At 45.2% G+C, this 21,922-nt stretch overlaps 1 protein-coding gene across 2 annotated transcripts in view; it reads left to right on the forward strand.

Moving 5' to 3' along the window:
• ZC4H2 (zinc finger C4H2-type containing) overlaps positions 1-21,922 on the forward strand; it is a 71,600-nt gene that overhangs the window by 43,265 nt on the left and 6,413 nt on the right. For both annotated transcript variants that reach the window (XM_069210489.1, XM_069210497.1), the window contains exons 3-4: positions 5,775-5,947; positions 11,544-11,706. In XM_069210489.1, the coding sequence (XP_069066590.1) occupies positions 5,775-5,947; positions 11,544-11,706 (336 nt within the window). The remainder of the gene's footprint in view (positions 1-5,774; positions 5,948-11,543; positions 11,707-21,922) is intronic.

A 21,922-nucleotide genomic window follows, 5' to 3' on the forward strand; every position in this document is an offset into this window, starting at 1 on the left:
AAGTCCACAAGATGCTGGAATTGGGAGTAATTGAGTACTCTGACAGCCCCTGGGCTAGCCCAGTGGTCTTAGTCCCCAAACCTCACACCAAAGAAGGAAAGAGAGAGATGAGGTTTTGTGTGGACTACAGAGGTCTCAACTCTGTCACAAAGACAGATGCTCATCCCATTCCTAGAGCTGATGAGCTAATAGACAAATTAGGGGCTGCCAAATTCTTAAGTACCTTTGACTTAACAGCAGGGTACTGGCAAATCAAAATGGCCCCTGGAGCAAAAGAAAAGACAGCATTCTCCACACCTGATGGGCATTATCAGTTCACTGTTATGCCCTTTGGTTTAAAGAATGCCCCTGCCACCTTCCAAAGGTTGGTGAATCAAGTCCTTGCTGTGCTGGAATCCTGTAGTGCAGCTTATCTTGCAGGATCACCTGGTCCACCTGAAGAAGGTTTTGAAGGCTCTGCAATCTGCAGGCCTCTCTATCAAGGCATCCAAATGCCAGATAGGGCAGGGAACTGTGGTTTACTTGGGACACCTTGTAGGTGGAGGCCAAGTTCAGCCACTCCAGCCTAAGATCCAGACTATTCTGGACTGGGCAGCTCCAAAAACCCAGACTCAAGTCAGGGCATTCCTTGGCTTGACTGGGTACTACAGGAGGTTTGTGAAGGGATATGGATCCATTGTGACAGCCCTCACAGAACTCACCTCCAAGAAAATGCCCAAGAAAGTAAACTGGACTGTAGAATGCCAACAGGCCTTTGACACCCTGAAACAAGCTATGTGCACAGCACCAGTTCTCAAAGCTCCAGATTACTCCAAGCAGTTCATTGTGCAAACAGATGCCTCTGAACATGGGATAGGGGCAGTTTTGTCCCAAACAAATGATGATGGCCTTGACCAGCCTGTTGCTTTCATTAGCAGGAGGTTACTCCCCAGGGAGCAGCGTTGGAGTGCCATTGAGAGGGAGGCCTTTGCTGTGGTTTGGTCCCTGAAGAAGCTGAGACCATACCTCTTTGGTACTCACTTCCTAGTTCAGACTGACCACAGACCTCTCAGATGGCTGATGCAAATGAAAGGTGAAAATCCAAAACTGTTGAGGTGGTCCATCTCCCTACAGGGAATGGACTTTATAGTGGAACACAGACCTGGGACTGCCCATGCCAATGCAGATGGCCTTTCCAGGTTCTTCCACTTAGAAAATGAAGACTCTCTTGGGAAAGGTTAGTCTCATCCTCTTTCGTTTGGGGGGGGGGTTGTGTAAGGAAATGCCTCCTTGGCATGGTTACCCCCTGACTTTTTGCCTTTGCTGATGCTATGTTTTGAATTGAAAGTGTCCTGAGGCCTGCTAACCAGGCCCCAGCACCAATGTTCTTTCCCTAACCTGTACTTTTGATTTCACAATTGGCACACCCTGGCACCCAGATAAGTCCCTTGTAACTGGTACCTCTGGTACCAAGGGCCCTGATGCCAGGGAAGGTCTCTAAGGGCTGCAGCATGTATTATGCCACCCTAGAGACCCCTCACTCAGCACAAACACACTGCTTACCAGCTTGTGTGTGCTAGTGAGAACAAAATGAGTAAGTCGACATGGCACTCCCCTCAGGGTGCCATGCCAGCCTCTCACTGCCTATGCAGTATAGGTAAGACACCCCTCTAGCAGGCCTTACAGCCCTAAGGCAGGATGCACTATACCATAGGTGAGGGTACCAGTGCATGAGCACTGTGCCCCTACAGTGTCTAAGCAAAACCTTAGACATTGTAAGTGCAGGGTAGCCATAAGAGTATATGGTCTGGGAGTCTGTTTTACACGAACTCCACAGCACCATAATGGCTACACTGAAAACTGGGAAGTTTGGTATCAAACTTCTCAGCACAATAAATGCACACTGATGCCAGTGTACATTTTATTGTAAAATACACCACAGAGGGCACAGAGGGCACCTTAGAGGTGCCCCCTGAAACTTAACCGACTATCTGTGTAGGCTGACTGGTTCCAGCAGCCTGCCACACTAGAGACATGTTGCTGGCCCCATGGGGAGAGTGCCTTTGTCACTCTGAGGCCAGTAACAAAGCCTGCACTGGGTGGAGATGCTAACACCTCCCCCAGGCAGGAGCTGTAACACCTGGCGGTGAGCCTCAAAGGCTCACCCCTTTGTCACAGCACCGCAGGACACTCCAGCTAGTGGAGTTGCCCGCCCCCTCCGGCCCCGGCCCCCACTTTTGGCGGCAAGGCCGGAGAAAATAATGAGAATAACAAGGAGGAGTCACTGGCCAGTCAGGACAGCCCCTAAGGTGTCCTGAGCTGAGGTGACTCTAACTTTTAGAAATCCTCCATCTTGCAGATGGAGGATTCCCCCAATAGGATTAGTGATGTGACCCCCTCCCCTTGGGAGGAGGCACAAAGAGGGTGTACTCACCCTCAGGGCTAGTAGCCATTGGCTACTAACCCCCCAGACCTAAACATGCCCTTAAATTTAGTATTTAAGGGCTCTCCCTGAACCTAGAAGTTAGATTCCTGCAACAACAACAAGAAGGACTGCCTAGCTAAAAACCCCTGCAGAGGAAGACCAGAAGACAACTGCCTTGGCTCCAGAAACTCACCGGCCTATCTCCTGCCTTCCAAAGAACTCTGCTCCAGCGACGCCTTCCAAAGGGACCAGCGACCTCTGAATCCTCTGAGGACTGCCCTGCTTCGACGACGACAAGAAACTCCCGAGGACAGAGGACCTGCTCCAAAAAGACTGCAACTTTATCCAAAGGAGCAGCTTTAAAGAACCCTGCAATCTCCCCGCAAGAAGCGTGAGACTTGCAACACTGCACCCGGCGACCCTGACTCGGCTGGTGGAGAACCAACACCTCAGGGAGGACCCCCGGACTATTCTACGACTGTGAGTACACATTTACACGCATGGTCATTTTCTCTGGTATATACTTGCACTACACTCCATTCACAACCGCCTGCAGGAATACAATCTGAAGATGGAGTCCAGGTCCATGTACATTGCCAGCAAGAGGAGGAGTCACTTCAACTCGTGACTCGAAAGACATTTTGAACAAAAACCTTCCTTCCCACCTTAGATGGCGGAAGTATATAGAGCATGTGAATCTGCAGCACTACATGCCTCAAACAGATGTTCACTGGGTAAGCAAAGTTTTTCCTTTTCTCCAAACTTCAGCTTATAAGTTCTGGAATTGCACATTTTTTTTTTCAAATACATACTTTTCATTTTTTTGTATACAAATATTAATTCAGCAAAAACAAAAGCTTCTAGTTTAGTACGCTGGACAGTACACAAGAGAGTACTCCTAGGTAGCTGGAAAGCTACCAGTAGTTTGCGAGCTAATCATTAGAGACACGTGGGCCAGCAAAATAGTTAGTTGAGCCAATCCTGGTGTTGTTAACCTACTCAGATGAGAGTAATGCTCCAGGGATGAAGCATGCCACCATTTGTTGGGTAAGGTTTTGTCTCCTGTTGTTACAATAACTGTGTAAGAAACTGAGCAGATTTTGAAGCAGGACCTAATTTTCCCTGGGCCCTCACATCTTGTTGTATAGAACCCATGAACCACTCCCTGATGTAATCTGCACATCATTTATGCACTTACAACATTACAAATTACTCTTCTCAGCCATCAGCAAGTTATCCTCTTCCATACATTTGCACCCCCACAGCCATCCTCACAACCCCCTTGTAGATAACTTGAATCAGGTGGAAGATTCTGTACTTTATTTACTTCATAAATCTACTCTACAGACTGTCCACCAATAATTGGGCAGCAGGAAACTGCATTATGCAAACTGGTGTGAGGTCATTCCTCCCAAGAACCTCTTGGGTTCTTCTGAGTGCTTGGCTAATGCTTACATTCCTGCCAGGAAGGTACAAGTACAGTGGCAATAGCAGTGGATGTAAAGTCTGCAAGTATACCCATTTCCCCTTCTTTTGGAGAACTAAGGTCCTAAAGTCATCATTGGACTTGAAATGGCAGTTGTCCACACAGGCATGCCCATTGGGTAGTGCCCACAAGCACTACTCATGTTTCTTCAGTCTATCTTTAAACACCAACTTCCCTATTCTGCAAAAATACACTGACCGCATTCATTCTGCCACACACCTGTGCAACCAGTCAGACAACAGCCACCAGCATTACTCATTCTGGAATTAGTCTTATTACCCCCACTTTAATCATCCTTTCCTCAAGGAGATTCTGTGCCATCTGCCTACAAGGCTTCCAGTCATGGCTTGCCATGTGCTCTCCTGGACAGCTGACCTGCTGAAGATTTACAGATCCCTGCTTGCTCACCTTGACTTCCCTACACATGATCTTCAGTTCCTGTTCAATAAGTATCTGACTCTCCTCCCTGTGTTACAGGCAATAATCTAGTCTTTTCCTTCTTCCATTGCTTACAGAGAGTAAACTCGTTGTTTCCTATAAACGATCACAAGTAGTAAACTTCCCTTTGCCTTCTTTCAGTTATGGGTAGTAGTCCAGTCTTTTGCTTCCATTGGTTACAGACAATAAAAGTATTTTGCTTACTTCTCATATAGTAAACTTGTTTTTTTCCTTCTCGGTTACAGTCAGTAAATCTGCCTTTTCCTTCTGCGGGATGCTTGTGCTCATGTAGCAGTTTTTTCGTGGTCATCTATTTGCTCATCCTTCAGATCTCACTGAGCTAAAGGTAGCATATTTAATTTAAGGTATTATTTGCATGAGCACCAGGATTAATTTGTCCTGGTCCCCAGGTCGTGCCACATATTGACTTGTGCAATTATTTAAAGCGCTGCAAAATTGCATGTGTAGCAGCAAGTACTAGCAGGTACGTTGCCACACGTCTGTTCAAGTAATATGTTTGGATGTATATCTGGATGGCAATATGCTACGTTTGAGGTGAGTCTGACTGGTTAGTTGCTGGGAATTACATCATCTGCGAAAAGTTAGATGGACGCAGTCCAGTTCGATCATGTATGGACTCTATCTGGTTGTCACTCGTCAATGTCTCTGAGCTTTCGCTTTAAGTGTTGCCATTGTCTTAACCACCCAGCTGTAAACCGTTTCTTTAAGATTAGAGAAAGTGTTCAGAGCCCAGGACCTTGCACTCCCTGAGATCAGCCGCCAACTATTAGTCCTTTGAATTTAAAAAAAATAATGATCGCCCAGTTGGGAGCTATGGAACTTAAGGAAGAAAGACAGGCATCGGAGTGATATATAGACAACCGGTGAACCTTTTCCATAAGCCTTGTACAACACACATCATCAGTACTATGTTGTGCTACGTCTCCTATGCTTTTCTTATCTTACCAGTCTTTGACAACTGACGCAGGCTTGATATCTTTAGAAAGTCTGCGACTGAAACACTTTTGTACTTGCTCAATCATACTGATGATAGTGCTGTACACCGTATGGGGTAAATGCTGGAATGGGAGGGATCCTTATGGTTCATTTTATATCTATATACTATGATGTAATACGGGTCTCTATAGGAGGTGGAATTCTAATTCTAATGTATATTGGATGTTTAATGTATTCATATGTACTTTGTGCAGATTGTCACATGACAAAACAATGGGTACAGCTTTGGTGAGCCTCAGATATATGTTCTGTATCATGCATGGTAACTGTTTGTATGCGCAAAGATAATACCTTTATTATAGAATTTTTAAAACAAGAAAAGAAATGTGCTATTGAGCACCCTTTAAATACAGCAGAAAGTTATCTTACCTTACATTCCTTTTTGCTCTTTGTGTGTGTGTTAAAATGATTGCTGTGTTTTGGATTTAGATGGAAAACACCATTAAGCAGTCTGAAAATGACCTCAACAAGCTATTAGAATCCACCCGGCGACTCCATGAAGAGTATAAGCCGCTGAAGGAACACGTGGACGCGCTGCGGATGACTCTGGGCTTGCAGCGATTGCCTGATCTTTGTGAGGAGGAGGAGAAGCTCTCCCTTGAGTAAGTCATCTCTTCCAATGCTTGTTTGCCCACAGGGTGAACAACAATGTAATGCTGTGTTTCTGCTATAAAGAATAAGAGATAGGAATCTTGACTGACCTACGATCCATTCAGATGTTTTTAGGTCGAGGCTAGGCAGTGCGCATGCGCTGCCTCTCGACATGATGTATCTACTTCTGTGGGCTTTCACCGTGATCATCACTTTCATTTGTTCCTTGGCGTGCCTTTCAAAATCCCTTTGTTTCTTTGGTAAATGTTTTACATTTGTCCCGCCTGTTGGCTGTTTTGTTACCACCCTGGGGACTGACCCTGTTACATGGATCAGTTCACTTCTCACCATTTAGTTCGTTTCGGCGCACCAGTTCATTTTAAAGTGCTGCTTCATAATCAAGTGAATTATTTTGCTCTGTTGCTGTTTTACAAAACAAAAGGAAAATGCAGAAACCCCATGTGCAGATTCCAGTTCAGTATCAGCAAATATGGTTCTGCTGTACCTGGATTTGGCACCAGAATTTTGATTCTGCCGTCTCTATTCCTGGCAGAAAGAGTAAAGGATTTGTACTGCTTAAATACACAGATCAGCGCACAGCAATCTACACTATGAGATACAAATGGATGTAACTCACAACTACTAAAACATTTGCCTTTAGTAATTTATTATTGTTGAAAAACCCATATACTGCTAGAGGATTCAGAGGAAACTAGTGCTCACTGGTCAAAAAGAATTCATACTAGTGCAGACAATGCGCAAAACGTATTTTACACGTTAATGCTCCTGTCAGCGAGTTTGTGTAATGCGATTTTATTGTGCTACAAGATTTTTTCCATTTTATAAAGTTTCACTATTTAATAACCATTTTGCAGCACTCTGCATGACAAATAAAATGTCCTTCGAAAAAGGTTGCTCACTAGCTTGTTTTTTTGAGCTGTAGCCAATCTCTGACAACATGATTTCAGCCAATCCGAGCCTATTCTGTTCCCCAGGGGAGGGCAAAAAAAAAAACACAACTGTGCTTGGAAGCTCCGGTTGTGCTTGCTCACACATTTGATAGAGGTTTGCCATGGGCCTGGTGGGGTGATAGATTCGTGGAGAGGACTGGAAGCGAGAGTAGAACATACATCATCCTGGTTTGAGCTTCTCACTGCTCGCGGTCAGTTTTTTCTTACACCTTCTCCACTACTATTTTCAGGCTGCCAGACAGGCAAAGCTTTTCTGGGTTTTCCCTTCCTTCATCTGTAGAAGAGACCACATGTTCCATTGCACACTGTGTCCTTTTGTTTTCCAATTTTAGATAATCCTTGAAGCCAGAAAATAGTAACAGTGCCATTTGTGTTCTTGGGTAGTCGGGCGAAGAGCATATGGCCAGATGGGGACATTGGGTGTGGGGAGGTTATGGTGTGCCAATAAAATGCCTTTTGGCTTTATTTGTTTGCTGGTGAAGGTTTTTAGACCACGTGTGTTGCAATATTTTTAACTACATGGAAACGTCCCTAATATTCATAAAAGATGAGAGTAACGTTATGCTACCCATTCAGACCTTGGTATCGGTTTGTTTTTTGTGGCTGGTTAGGGATGTACATAATGTCTTTCTGGGAAATGTACTTGGTCTGCCTCTACTTTTGTAGCGTTTGGCTAGGCGGCTGGAAGGATAACCCTTATTTGCAATTCGTATTTACTTCCAGACTGGTTTAACTGTTACCTCTCATTGGAGTGCTTCTAATGAATTAAAATTTTCTGTCGTCTCCGCTTACCTGAAGCACCTCATGTTTACTGTTTGCCTTACGTCCCCTCTTTCTGCTTTTTGACCCACCCCTCTTATCTGTGTGGATGTGCAGTTCATAGATTTTCTGGGTTGCTCTAAACATGCTTGTACTTTAGGGAGCACTGGAGGCCCTCACTGGGTAGGATTTGCAATATGTGTTTTGTTGACGGCTTGACAAATATCACAAAATGTTGCAAGAGGGGGCTTGAAGCAGGAAAGATTGTAGACTACTCTCGAGAAGTGAGGGCGTAGCATATTATTATTTTATGTTCTTCTCTCTCCTCAAGCAGACTCAGCATACTCCTTGGAGATGCAACTTCGCACTACTACTCACGCCCCTAACTATCTTTATAGAATGAACATGCCTCATGATCAATAGTCATACAATACTGAAACCCTAAAATACACGATGGGGCTTTATGCAAAATTGAGACTCATGCTACTTTTTAATTAAATTGCCTGCTTTGTGTATATTTCGAATTTGAGACTGGAGCCTGTGGTTTCTCTTGGTTCCTCTGTTTTGCCTGACAACCTCTCTGCTCCGTTATAAGGAGACGGAGTCCCTTTTTTAAGATGGGCGCTGTATTCTTGTCCAGTGTTGATTGTGTTGTTTTTATTCTTTACATCTCGTCAGTTTGCTTAACAATTGCATTTTATGGTTTGTTTTGGCGTGTGCACTCTAGCTGTCACATGCATGTAATAAATGGATTTATTGGATATTGGGTGTGTACATAAAGATCCTGACCTTCTGTCCCCTTCTCTGGGGCTGCTACGACGCAGGTGCTGCTGTTGGGGTAGTCCCGATTGCCTCTTCTTCCTTCACTTCACTTTGTGCAGTAGATTGTGAGCCACACAGGTTCCTTTCCAGCCAGGCATCCCCAAAGTCGTTTGTTAGGTCGAGACAAAGTAGTGCATGTTGTATTCACTCTGTGGGCTTTTGCTACGCCCACATGAATTAACAGTAGATATTGTAGCACCCAGATAATGTACTGCATGCCTAAATACTTATAAGGTCCCAAAGGCGAGACCTATTGGCTATGTCAGTGCTTATTCTGAACTTCAGCCACATAGCTGCAATAATCCTGCAGAAGGTTTGACAAATCAATGGTAAGCCACATCTAAATAGCATTAGAAGCCCAGACCTAAGAGAGATGAAATTATATCGCAATACAATACATTTGAATTTAAACAAAATCTTTATCTTCCCTATTAATAAATGTTTCAGAATACCATTCAATTGGCGACCCAGCTGTGTAATTAGTATCAGTTAACTTTATGGATTAAGACGTGGAAAGGCACAGTCAGCCAAACGCCATGGGCGTGCAAGCCATAGGTTGTTGGTTTCACCAGCATTTCCTAAAGCTCAACCTGGTGGCACAGTCATGTCCCGGAAGTAATATGAGATGAACAGTTTTAATCCCATATCTTTTGCTGACAGAGGATATTTAACACTGCAGGTAGAATTGGACATTATATGCCCATGCATTAATCTTCTTTTTAGAATTGTTTTTTTTTTTCACGCTCTTTGGTTAAAGAAATCCATTATTTTCCACGTTACTCAGTTAAGTATTCAACCCTGCCAACCTTTAGATTCTGATCAGAGATACCACACGGTTCAAAGTTTCAATTATTGTGATTCACAATTGGAATGACTGGTTTCAAAACATTTTATAGGCTATCTGATCTTGTAAATTTGTGCAAGATTAACTAAAGATTTTTGCCAATAATCTACAAGAGACAATTGTCGGTTTGCAGAACCTCTCAATCTAGCAATTCCTAGTGGTTGTTGGATGACTGTATCTACATTGAAATAGTGTATTCAGTGCAGGCAATGCGTTATTTGGTTTTCTCTGAAAAGTATTTTAAATGAAGAAAAAAACAATGAAAAGAACATTAATCACTGCTAATATAACGTAATGTAAACAAAAACTGAACGATTGGGTGGCTTTTTCGCGGAATCGCAGATCTCAAGGAAGATGGGTGTTTCTGAAAAAACACAAAGGAATTATTGCCTATCTTCATTAAAAAATACTGTGGGGTAAAAGCAGCATATCTGATGTAATAAGTAACCAGTTAACTATCCAAAAAGAAAACCAGCACTAGTGACACAATAGAAGGGACAATGTAACAAGTGGACCTCAAACCTATTGCAGACACTCTTATCCTTTCCCCTTGTTCAGATACTGTTGCATCATGTGGTTAATGATGGCTATCCTGGCCTGCATTTGGTGCCAACTTTCTGCTGAAGTGGTCTCAGGGTGCCAGCAGACAAAAGGGTTGCTGAGAGCCTAGCCCGCCAGGGGTTGCTTAGGATTTGATGATCCATTAATCAGATCCCTTGTGCAATGAAAGTACCAACTCTGCTACACTGACCTCCTCCTGCTGTCAAATTTAGAGATTCCTACAGCTGCTGTAGGATTTGTTTTGCCCTTGGAGAAACTCTTTCCCTCATGCAGGGAGCAGAAATATTGGGAAGAAAAATTATTGCTGCAGGTCCACCATGCATCTCAGTATGGCGGAACTGCTGCTACGAATATGGATCTTAGAAGTGGACCTCTAAGCGGCGTGTCCACTTTCATTGAAATTTCTTTAAGTTTTGCAGACTTCTCTAGAATGTGGGGGACTTTTTAAAATGTCTGTGCATGATTGCTGTAATCCAAATACAGATTTTCTGCACATATGTAACGCGGATGGAAATTGTGTCTAATGTGCCACCCTAAAATGGGCATCATTTCGGGCACCAGTTCCTTCAGGCCTGCCAAATAGTTTTTTTTTTTTTTTTTACCATTGAGCTGACAGTGGGTCCATCATTGGTATGAACCCCTTCCCCATCCTCTATTTGGGGCAGCGGAACGCTGAGGAGGGTGGGCAGAACACCCATTGATTGATGTTCTGAGATTAGGGCTCCTGTGATCATATGAATTTGTGAAGTTGCTGTGTGATGATGTGAAAGAAAGCGTGAGCTCCAAAGGGAGGTCTCTGCAGCGACATTGACCGAGCTTTTATTCCTCTGTCTATGTCTTTGTTAGAGCACAATCAACAAAGGGGTGAAGAGGAGGATGGTCACAAAAAGCAAGGGTGAAGTCCATTGGGAGACATATTCACACACAAAATGTGTTCCTGTCTGTAGTAGATTCAGTAATTGAGTGGGTCTCGACTGTCACCGGGAACTGTTGTCATTCCTCGAGGGCAGAGTTAGATGGTCACGGTGGCTGGTCTAGGGGGGAGATCAAGAGTGCATTCTTCTTCAAACCTAGGAGGTTGACCTGGAATATTCCTAGAAGGAGGCTGTTCTGTTAACTCCTGTGACATTTACACTCTTCACCTTGTGGGGAAGGTTAGCAAGGAGGATTCTTTTGTGGATGATTTCCCAGTGGAAAAGAGCAGATTACTAGTTCCCTTCTTTTGAAGCCAGATCTTCAGTGCACGCACAACCTCAAACAAACACCTGGACAAATGAGTGCTCGGATTGTTGTCAGTTTAATATCTTTGGAACTTTGTCTCCCAAGCTAGTATGGTGTTGTATGTTAGGTATCAGTAAATTCTAAAATCATGTCTCACATGTTCTCTCTTTCATATTGTCTTTGTCAGTGTTGTACACAGTCTTTTATATTTATATTTTCAGATTAAATTCTTGGTTCTGCTTTGTATCTTCCAGAATAGGGAAACGTAAATGGTAATTTTTCGGCATGGAAATTATAACTTGGGAACTCCACCAAACCAGCCTGAGCCTTGGTGCTTGAGTATCTTGTGTCTCATAATCCGTGTTAGCTTTCATTTTTAAAATATTTATGCAGGTAATTGCTTCATGATATTTTTTTGCTTTGTTCCAGCTACTTTGAAAAGCAAAAAGCGGAATGGCAGACAGAACCGCAAGAGCCCCCTATCCCAGAATCCCTTGCTGCGGCGGCAGCTGCTGCCCAACAGCTGCAGGTGGCAAGAAAACAGGATACGCGGCAGACGGCGACGTTCAGGCAACAGCCCCCTCCAATGAAGGTAAGCAGCCAGGCCTCCGCCAAGTCTACCTGTTTCTGCAGTGAGTGAGGTCAAGTGTATCAATGCAAAGGTTACTGCTCGGAATGAGCTTGTTTAAAGAACTCCCTAGAAAATGCTATCCTGAGTCAAAGCCTTTGATTAAGCACAGTGGTAAAAGCTTTTCACTTATGGTGGCCACTCTTCGGATTTAACTGTGGCTTTCTTTGCCACGTCTGTGAACGAGATGGCTGTTTCGGAAGAAACCATGATTATTGAGCATTGAAACGTTCTCATTTCTTTTGAAAATTGCCTAATTCCAAAGTTATTCACAAATATGTCTTTCTGCTCTTTTACCCATGAGCCTGTTGAGTCAGTACTCTAACTTTGTAAGATTTGTGATGTTTTCTACATTGCCGCACCACCCAGTCTTGCACTCAACTCATTCTGTGCAGCATGTGAGACCACAGAACTGGGGCAAAACAGGCGTGTATTCAACACTCTTATCCTGCATGTGTTACACTCCGTTTTTATTTGCTCTGCTCACTGCTTGGTGAATCTCTCCCACAGTAGTCTGCTCACAGCGCCGCAAGCCTTCAGTGCTGTTGCACTAGGAGACTTATGTGCCCAGGGTTTTTTAATTTGTCAACAACCTATGGACTTTACTGTGGCATTGGGTTCATGTTTAACCAGAATTTCAAGAGCTTAAGTCCTGCAGAAAGCAAATATAATTTCTAACCCTTATGATTCAGTTGTGTTAGTTTTGTCCGCAGGTTCCATATTTTAGTAAGAAACATTTAAGGTTTATTTCTTTTCGACATCCTTCAAAGGAGATCGGGAACGCCCTTCTGAACTTCACCAATTTACAACAACGTCAAATTTACAGAGTAGACTTGTGGTAGGGAAATGTCACCTCCAAAAATTACAGGAAGCATATGTCGGTGATGGATCCACACTATGTCCACTTTTGATGTCTAGGGCCTGGACACGACTTAGTCATGCAACACATGCTCCCTGATGGACCTGAAGGACAACAGGCAGCAGGACATCTCAGAATTCAGAAAGCAAGGTAAGTCATGCTCCAAACAGCAGACTCACTCCAAGTCACGGGCCTCCTGCTCACGGTCCAGGTCCCGCCGTGCCCATCTTCCAGGAAGTAGAAGTTGAGGTACAAGTTGCACCACATGTGCCAGAAATCCTGACAGAACTCATCCCAGACTTGCCACTTCTGCTCCAGGGAGACGTTGTGCAGTCGGCACTACAAGTGCCCGACACTGAGCCTGTTCCATTGCCGGCCCTGGTGTGTCCCTAATTCCCTGGGCTGTCACAGTAAATAGACACTTCAGAAGATGCTGAATTGCAACTTTTTAGGGTGGTGCCATATGCATCTGGAGCAGCTTTGGGCTCTATGGAGCCGCAGGGGCCTCAAATGATACTCCCTTGGCGGATCTGACCCCGTTGTACATCTGGCCAGCTCTCTGCCAGGGCCAGGCCATTCCTCCACTGCTGCTCCAGGATCCTTGCTGTTTCCAACTGCCCTAGCACTGGCCAGACAATCCAGTGACACCTGCACCTTATCGGACTGTGACACCTATCCGGAGCCATCAGTCCACGCCAGACCTGTGTCTCGCTTTGAGATTGCCACAGCACAGCCTTCAGCTTTGGATGACCTCCAGCCTGTTTCCTCCACACCAATGCTGTTACAGGTTGGGTGCTCCTCTTGATGCAGAGTAGGCAGATCATTACACTGATGGCAGCCTGCACATAGAGCTACAGAATTACAGACTGCAAGTGGCTTAGAAACTTTCCTTAGGACCGGGTTGGACGCTCCATCAAGGCCTCACGGAGGTGAGTGCCTCTTTTGCCTCAGTAGTCCGCTGACCTTCAGATGTGCTAAACCTACAGTTACCGACCATAAAGACTATGGAAAACTTACTAACAACTTCTGCAGTCTCTGCTGATACTTCGGGGCCCTTACTGGCTTTTAATGAGGCACTGACTGAAACCTTGATGCCAGCTTGGTCTAAGCAGTGTTAAACTCCACGAGTGAGCTGCCCAGTGGCTAGATATCACTGACTCACCCTTGGAGGGCCGGCTATCCCCCGCCGACTACCGACTGAGAGTGTGGTGGTTCAGGGTTACACCAGCTAACTTAATCCCAATTCTTTTCCTACTTCACTTCTGGACAGAGTCGAGGCACATTGATGTATTTAGCAAAATAATATTTTCCACTGCCAGTTTGGCATTAAGATCCCTGAATGGTGCCTCTTTTCTGCGGAGCTTCATGCACGCCATGTGGGACATGGCCAGTGAGATCTTAGCGGCTGTCCCTGGTGAATCTGACAACACCTTCATCCACACAAGCCATGCACACCAGTTCTGTGATGAGGCGCCATGCCGTGATGTGCACCTCAGGTTTTATGGGATGTGCAGACAACGCTTAGAGACCTGCAGTATGATGGTTCACACCCAAATCCCTCCCCTCACATCCCACCAGTTTTTTTGTACAGACCTGTCTCCATTCTCCTGCAGGATATCGAGTCACTACTGGTCAATGGGGCCATAATCAAACCCAGATGCAGAGAAATGCACAGATGGCGCTACTTTTGCTATTCCCCAGTGCCCAGGTAAAGTTGGAGAACACGGACCTTCAGCTTTTCAACAGCTTTCTTCAGAAGGATAACTTCAAGATGTTGACTTTGGCCTAGGTTGGCCTTTGTCCTTCATTGTTGACAGATGACCTAGTTGCTCTCTTTCTGAGACACATGCAGGCTAAATGAAAACCGGGTTATTTCTTCTGACTTTCACTGCATCCTCCGAAGCAGGAAGCTGCCTGATTCCAATGAATTTCGAGGACCTTTTCCTATGCCAGCCTAGGAAGTAATACAGAGCTTCGTTCTGCTTCCAGCCACCATGCCTTTTCATTTTGGTAGTGATTAAAAAGTTAACCCAATTATATTGCACTCGCATAGTGGGGTCTACCAGTCCCACCCTGCAATCCACTTGGTGTAGTAGGTTCCTTTAAGTTCCTGTATTGTCAGTTTTGGGATATGGCAGACTGATAGGAGATTGTCAGAGGAGAAAGAAGAGAGGAAATGTTTAGTAGTGATGAATGGGAGGGACGCCGATTCTTTAAATGCCCACAGTCTTTGGTGAAGGGAGCCCAGTCCATTCTTTCCTGGAGGCCAATGCACTTTTTCTAGCTTGTTATTTTTCCTTCTTCTCAAGATAGGGGCGGTTGTGGAATCCACAGACATCCAGGTAGTCCTCACCTTAGTAACCAATGGGCCCCTGACCCAGTCTTCCTCTGTTTCTAGGTATGGAAAGGCAGCACATGACATCTATCTTGACACTATCCACTGGTTCAGTTGAAGAACGCAGCGGTGGACAGGCTACTCTGAGCAGTGCTGCTACTGCAACTGCGAGTACACGAACAAGCTGCTAAAGCCACTACAGACTGACTCTCAGTACTAAAATCTGTCACTGATTAGTAGACCTTCCAAGCAGCTCTCAACAAGAAAGCTTACGGAGGCAAAACTATGAGGATATGAGGCCCCCTGAAGCATCTAAGTGCAATGGTATGACAATCACAAGAATGCAGCAGGTCCACATGCAAACTGAAGCCCACCCTTCAGCACCTGGGCAGCTTGGTCCACATGAGTAGAATCCATTTGCCACTAAGGAAGCCGTGCGTTGGGATACGGAGGGGATGAACTGAAATGAGTAGCCAGCTACAGGTAACAAATGGACCCCTGTACAGAACGGGGGACCTGAACACAGCCCTTCCTGCCAGGGGCTTGCGCACGTGGGATCTGGAATGTGAAGATTGTCACATTAACAAATTGTCGCGTAGGATCTCCCGCGCTCTAGCTTCTTTATTTAGTCTAATATTTTTGCTCTTCGAAAAAGCTTGAAAGTGGCACATGGTATTTCACAAATCGCCAATAAATAAATCATACCCCCCCCCCCCCCCCCTACCCCCAAATGAGAACTGAATCCCAGAGGATTGGATTTCAGGTTAGCCTTGGCCTCTGCCAGTCAGTACTATTCTCACTGCCCTCAGCGTGCATTGCGTTGATGATGTGCAGGGCTTCATGGAACATGCACTCCCCATACGCGGACCAAGGACGTTTCTGTGTACTCTTCCTCTCCGTTGCAGTAAAGGTCTTGAAACACAGCAATCCACATTGGGCATGCTGGTGTGCCCCCAGAAGAGCCCCACGTTTGTCCCTGGCAGTTTCTTTGCTTGGTTAAAGACACAATACTTGACCTCCATCAGCTCCTGGAGGAACATGTCATTTCTTCCTCTCTCCTGACTTGCTGACCCTTTTAGCTTAGGTTCTGCTGGATGCTGCTGGACCTACAGTTTTAGGAATCTCTCGAACATCCACATCTTTTTGATAATGTAATCATGATTATCTCAACCAAGATACTGTAAAGATATATCTTTATTATTGGTAGTTGGGACCAAGAGAAATCCTTAAATATTTATTTGACTACCTAGGCAATAGTCACGGAGGTTTTTATCACATTTGATCCCCAGTGAGGCATCTAACAAAGGACTCAATTCCCATACACAGTATCACCGAGAAGGTGGAGCCATTAGATCCCGTGACTCAAAAAAACTTCTCAAACAAGTTGCAACGCTCTGAGCCCACCACTAGATGGCAGTATAATGCAGCACATGTGAATCTGCAGCACTACATTCCACAAACAGATGTCTACTGGTAGGTAACATTTTCCTTCGTTGGATTCGCATGCTGTGATTTTGAATGAGCTATGTTTAAAGTCTCTGAAGACCTCCAGGATCAGACCGAGGCAGTGTTAACCCAATATGAACTACACACTTTCATTTCTAATGCCTCAACCATGTGGTTCTGGATAGGTCTCCGTGTTGAATTCAGCTGTGTTTGTTTCTTTCCCTAGTTACTAGGTTTTTTTTTATTAATTAATTCAACCGCTGATGCCACAGGGATATGAGGCAATGACTTTACTATTAATGAAGGTGCCATTGTGCATTGCATCTGGAGAAGGAATTGGACTTTTAAAAATAATAATTTCACCTGTAGGATTTGCCAAAGAAAATGTGTTCACCTTTCGCTTCTGCACAGGGCCCAGGTACTCCAATACTTTGTGTAATGGACCCCGTCCTCGTTATTGCTCATTTCTCTTTGTCTAGGCCAGTGGTTCCCAACCTGTGGGCTGGGGACACCTGGGGGTCAGCGAAGCCTCCTCAGGGGGTCCGCAACTGATTAGAAAATTTAATAATATTACGTTCCAACTATCAGTAATGACTTAGTGGTGGTGCCCGGATTCCAATAATGAGTCAGTGGGGGTCCCCAGGCTCCAGTATTGATAAGATGGGGGTCCACAGAAGTCAAAAGGTTGGGAACCACTGGTCTAGGCTAAGTGTTCTGGAGAGTTGACGTTTCAGAATGTCCTAGATGAGTCGCTGTACTTAGAAGCTCTATCAATAAGTCCTGCCTTTAAAGCTTCTTTGTTGCTAGTTAAGTGGGAAATATTAGCAGAGATGCACAAGGGAACCCTCTGAGTCCTGCCCATTTCTATAACCGAGACCTTGATACCTGTTTTTATCACTTAGGGGCTTAGTTATTACACATACCCACGCCCCCTCTAATAAAGCAGGGCAGTGGACATAGAGCTTAATATGTCTGAGGGGGCAACTGTTAAGCAGAGCTTCCAAGAGGTAAAGAGGGTTTTCTGGCAGCTCTGTAAGAGTTTTGCAGGAAGAAGGCGGTCCGTCCTGCGTAGGAGTATTTATATTTTCTGTCTAGTACAAATTTATTGGACTGCTGTCGGTATGTCTAACATTCATTCAAATTTATCTATTTTTGAGCTTAACTTGTGCAGTCTGCCTCGCTAAAAGAAATTAACTAATCTAGCGTAGTCCTGTGCCGGTTCAGTATAACGTTCAGGGCAGCTAGTTGGCCTTCATCACATCCTTTCTTCAAGCTCTTCCTTTGATGCAAGATCCAGGGCACTTTAAAAAAAAAACTTTTCTACGGTAGTCAACAAAAATCTCTTTTCCTGGGCCATGTTGACATTCGCTTTTGTGATCCTCCGATTTCATTTTTTTTAGGAGCCGATTCACAAAGCCTTCATGAACACAGGGAGTAGTCCTGCAGGAGTACTTTTTCAGATATTCTTACATGACTTTAGGAATTTGCCTCAACACGTCCAACTCCCTATTAGTGAAAGTACAAAGAGGGCACAGCCCTTTCTAATTACACTAATTGTATATGAATGCTCCCCAGTTTGTTCCCATTTCAGTGGTCCTGCAGCCAGTTCACAAAGGCTTGTAACAGTATGTAAAAGAGTACTACAGGAGTACTACTTCACCTACACCAAAATGCCTGTGTGAATAGGCCGTTTAAATTGCTAGCATCACAAGCTGAAAATGGCGTAGCTGAAACTAACCCCAAAATGAAATTATGCCGATATATAGTAGCATCCGATTTTAACCTCTCTTCGTCCGTAATTACCCTGTCTAATTAGATAGTACACTGCTTGTTGAAGAACTGAGAGATGAGTGTTGTAGACACTTAAAATATAAGGCAGGCTACAGTCCTGCTAAATGTAACTTTTTTTACATGAATTTCGGAAACTCCCCACGAGATGGCAGTATAACCACGAGCGAGTGAGAGTTCCAATGCTGTTTTCTTTGCTTTAACAAGTTTGAAAATCTAAATGATCTCCAGGACGAGAAAAGGCTAGTTTTCCCGCCTAACAGCAGGGACATGTGCCTTCTTCCTACCTAGTCTCGCTGTTCCTAGGGACGTCCGCATTATTGCTGCCTCGAAGCAGTCTGTGGGGACAGTGACGTGCAGAATAAAATCCTTAAAGAGGATGTCTATGTGCATCATAGAGAGCTCACTATGCAAGGTAGGCACCTGGAATGGTATTGAGAAGTCATTTATTTCTGGAAGGTAGCAGAAGGATATGAGGTGAATCACAAAATCACACTTCATAGAAAGCTAGAGCACCTGAATAGTTTTGTTGCAGAGCTTGTTTTCTTCGAAGCAGTGCCTGACTTTTGAGTGTAAACTGTCTCCCTCTAACATCGACCAAAGGGCGAACATTGTTCTGAAATGCCATGGGTAGGGGTGGGTGGAACTCGTGGAATTTGATTCTGCGAAATTCCACCGAGTTACATAAAAACTTCACAAGATTTTGCAGAGTTTCGCCAATAGGTGGAAATAGGCACAACACACTGCTCGCGCTGTGATTTAGCGCTGGGAGTGTGTTCGTTGCTGACAAATCAGCACAAACAGCACCACGCGGTGCACCAGAGGGTGCAACTACTCGAGTTAATTTTGCTGCTGCTCGAGTAGAATTTCTGATCTAGCTGCAGCCATCTGACAGCAAATCGTCGGGACCTCCCATGTTGGAAAAATCTAGCTGGATGTCTTCCTAGTGACTGAAAATCATGCTAGGGGACACCAGACCTCGCTTGCGCTCTGTTTACTGTTAAACAGCTTACTGTTTTGGAGCCACATGCGAGAAAAAAATTCTGCCATGCAGTGATTGGCTGAATTTTGCCAGAACTCTGCATTACAAGCGTAACACGGAGTCATCAATATTCCGTCAGCATAACAGAATATTTTGCCCACCTCCTGTCTTGGGTGTTAAAGGTTGCCTCATACTCGATTAAGTAATCTGTAACGTGATAACATACAGGGGGTGATTATGACCTTGGCGGATGGCGGATGGCGGAGGCCGTCCGCCAAGGTACCGCCGCCAAATGACCGCACCGCGGTCAAAAGACCGCGGCGGCCATTCAGACATTTCCTCTGGGCCGGCGGGCGCTCTCCAAAAGAGCGCCCGCCGGCCCAGAGGAAATGCCCCTGCAACGAGGACGCCGGCTCAGAATTGAGCCGGCGTAGTTGCAGGGGTGCGACGGGTGCAGTTTGCACCCGTCGCGTATTTCAGTGTCTGCATTGCAGACACTGAAATACACAGTGGGGCCCTCTTACGGGGGCCCCTGCAGTGCCCATGCCATTGGCATGGGCACTGCAGGGGCCCCCAGGGGCCCCGCGGCACCCCCTACCGCCATCCTGTTCCTGGCGGGAGACCCGCCAGGAACAGGATGGCGGTAGTGGGTGTCAGAATCCCCATGGCGGCGGAGCGCGCTCCGCCGCCATGGAGGATTCCCCCGAGCAGCGGGAAGTCGGCGGGAGACCGCCGACTTTCCGCTTCTGACCGCGGCTGAACCGCCGCGGTCAGAATGCTCGTGGGAGCACCGCCAGCCTGTTGGCGGTGCTCCCGTGGTCGGTGGCCCTGGCGGCCACCGGCCGCCAGGGTCAGAATGACCCCCACAGTATTTGCGTATGGCGGCAGTTGACAGTTGAGTGTCATCTTGTTACTTTTTGTGTAGAACTGGGTCTACAACTTGATTCCTATCCCAACAGAGATGAGGGGCAGGATGGAGGGAGAGAGACAAGGTTACCTGCAGTGATGCGCAGAGGGATGTGCAAGACGGGTCTTGACAAGTGCACGCAAAGCCGAAGTAAAAGCGGAATATGTGATGGGAGATTTCTCTTCCTGCTTAGAATCTAAAAGACCTTTACACGTCTTAGTTGACCTCTCTGTAAGAGTTTGTGCCACTTTGTGCATGCCTCTTAGGTTGGTCCTATAGTGATATTTGGGCTCTACTATATGGAGTGGGCGACTGTCCATCACTTGGGTCTGTTGGCTTTTCATTTCCTCTGGCTTGCCCCGCTGTCCTTGTGTACTGGATTAACCAGCCTACGACTGCCCATTCAACTGGGCACATTCCCTCTTCCCGTGTTCTAATAGCCAGAGGTTCCAGTCTGCTTTAACTGTGGGTTAGATTTCTTGTCCCCTGACCCTGTGTTTCTTCATCTCCCAGTAGATGGTCTCTGCGGTACTCCTCCTTTTATAGTTTTCTTTCTTGAAATTGTACTTTGGGTTATGTTTAGGGCTTCCGTTTTTATAGTATTTTAAAAAAAATATTTCCGTCTGTATTTATCCATATTTATTTATTGGCCATCTTAGTAGTATTTATCCATATTTATTTTGTGATTTGAGAATAAATGGAGTCATAAAATGGAATATATGTCTACATTTATTTAACTGATAAACGTGCGGCCATATTTTGATGCCTGCCGCGTTTTAACAAATTAAGCAGCCAAATATAGCAAAACAGTACACCCCCAGGTAAATATCAGTATTATACTACAAATATATGTCAACATATGCCTGCATTTATGGAAATCTCAACCTGTTTTTTAACTCCCCATGCTGTCTATCTGCTGAGCGTTTGTCCTGGAATTCACGAAACACAGCATGAAGAGTCCCTCATAAGAAGTACAATTTTCAGTATTTTTCCGCTTTAAAAAATAAATACGGACAAAAAAACATTGTTTTCTGTCTTTATTTATCTGTAAAAATCAGTAAAAACAGAAAACCGGGAGACTTAGTTTTGCTGAATCAGTGGCTCTTAATATCACCTGGTTCCTCTGTATGGTGCATAGTGAGTTAAGCCCACGCCATCCCCGTCCAGTTTGTGTCCCTGTCACAGTCCGTCATTGTTTGAGACTTGGTCACAGTCCGCCATTGCAGGTAGTGCTTCTCATGTGCAATGTGAGCTGAAATTCAAGTGTGCGAAAATGTGGGTGGAGTGATGAATGCTTGTTCTGACTGAGCGGGGGCTGTTTTGGCAGGTTGTGCAATGCTTGGGTGGATATTTACAAAGATACTGTGATTGAAATAAGCTGTTGGCTGCAAATGATAGTGAAGGTGCAATTTAAGAAACAAACAAATCCAAAACGCACATTACATTTGAGATATCAAAGACGTTAAAGGTAAGATGCTACCTTTCGTAAGGGCATCGCTGTTGAAGAGCCTTTTCTTTTGTTCTCCATCTGGAGGCATGTGCAAAGGCATGAGGCGAATTCAGACCTTTGCCTCTCATTCCCTCAAGGTCACACACTTCTGACTTGAAATCTGATTTTCAGGTGATCCTGCAAGTTAAATATGGTAAATGGAGAACCTGTTTGTGAGTTAGTGTTTTATCACAGATTGGTTTCTCTTAACGAAGAAGACACTCTGGTGGTCATTCCAACCCTGGCGGTCCATGACCGCCGGGTTGGAGGACCGCGGGAGCACCGCCGACAGGCCGGCGGTGCTCCAATGGGCATTCCGACCGTGGCGGTAAAGCCGCGGTCGGACCGGCAACACTGGCGGTCACCCGCCAGTG

Source organism: Pleurodeles waltl, chromosome 2_1 (genome assembly GCF_031143425.1).
Source record: "Pleurodeles waltl isolate 20211129_DDA chromosome 2_1, aPleWal1.hap1.20221129, whole genome shotgun sequence".
In the NCBI taxonomy this organism is placed as follows: Eukaryota; Metazoa; Chordata; class Amphibia; order Caudata; family Salamandridae; genus Pleurodeles; species Pleurodeles waltl.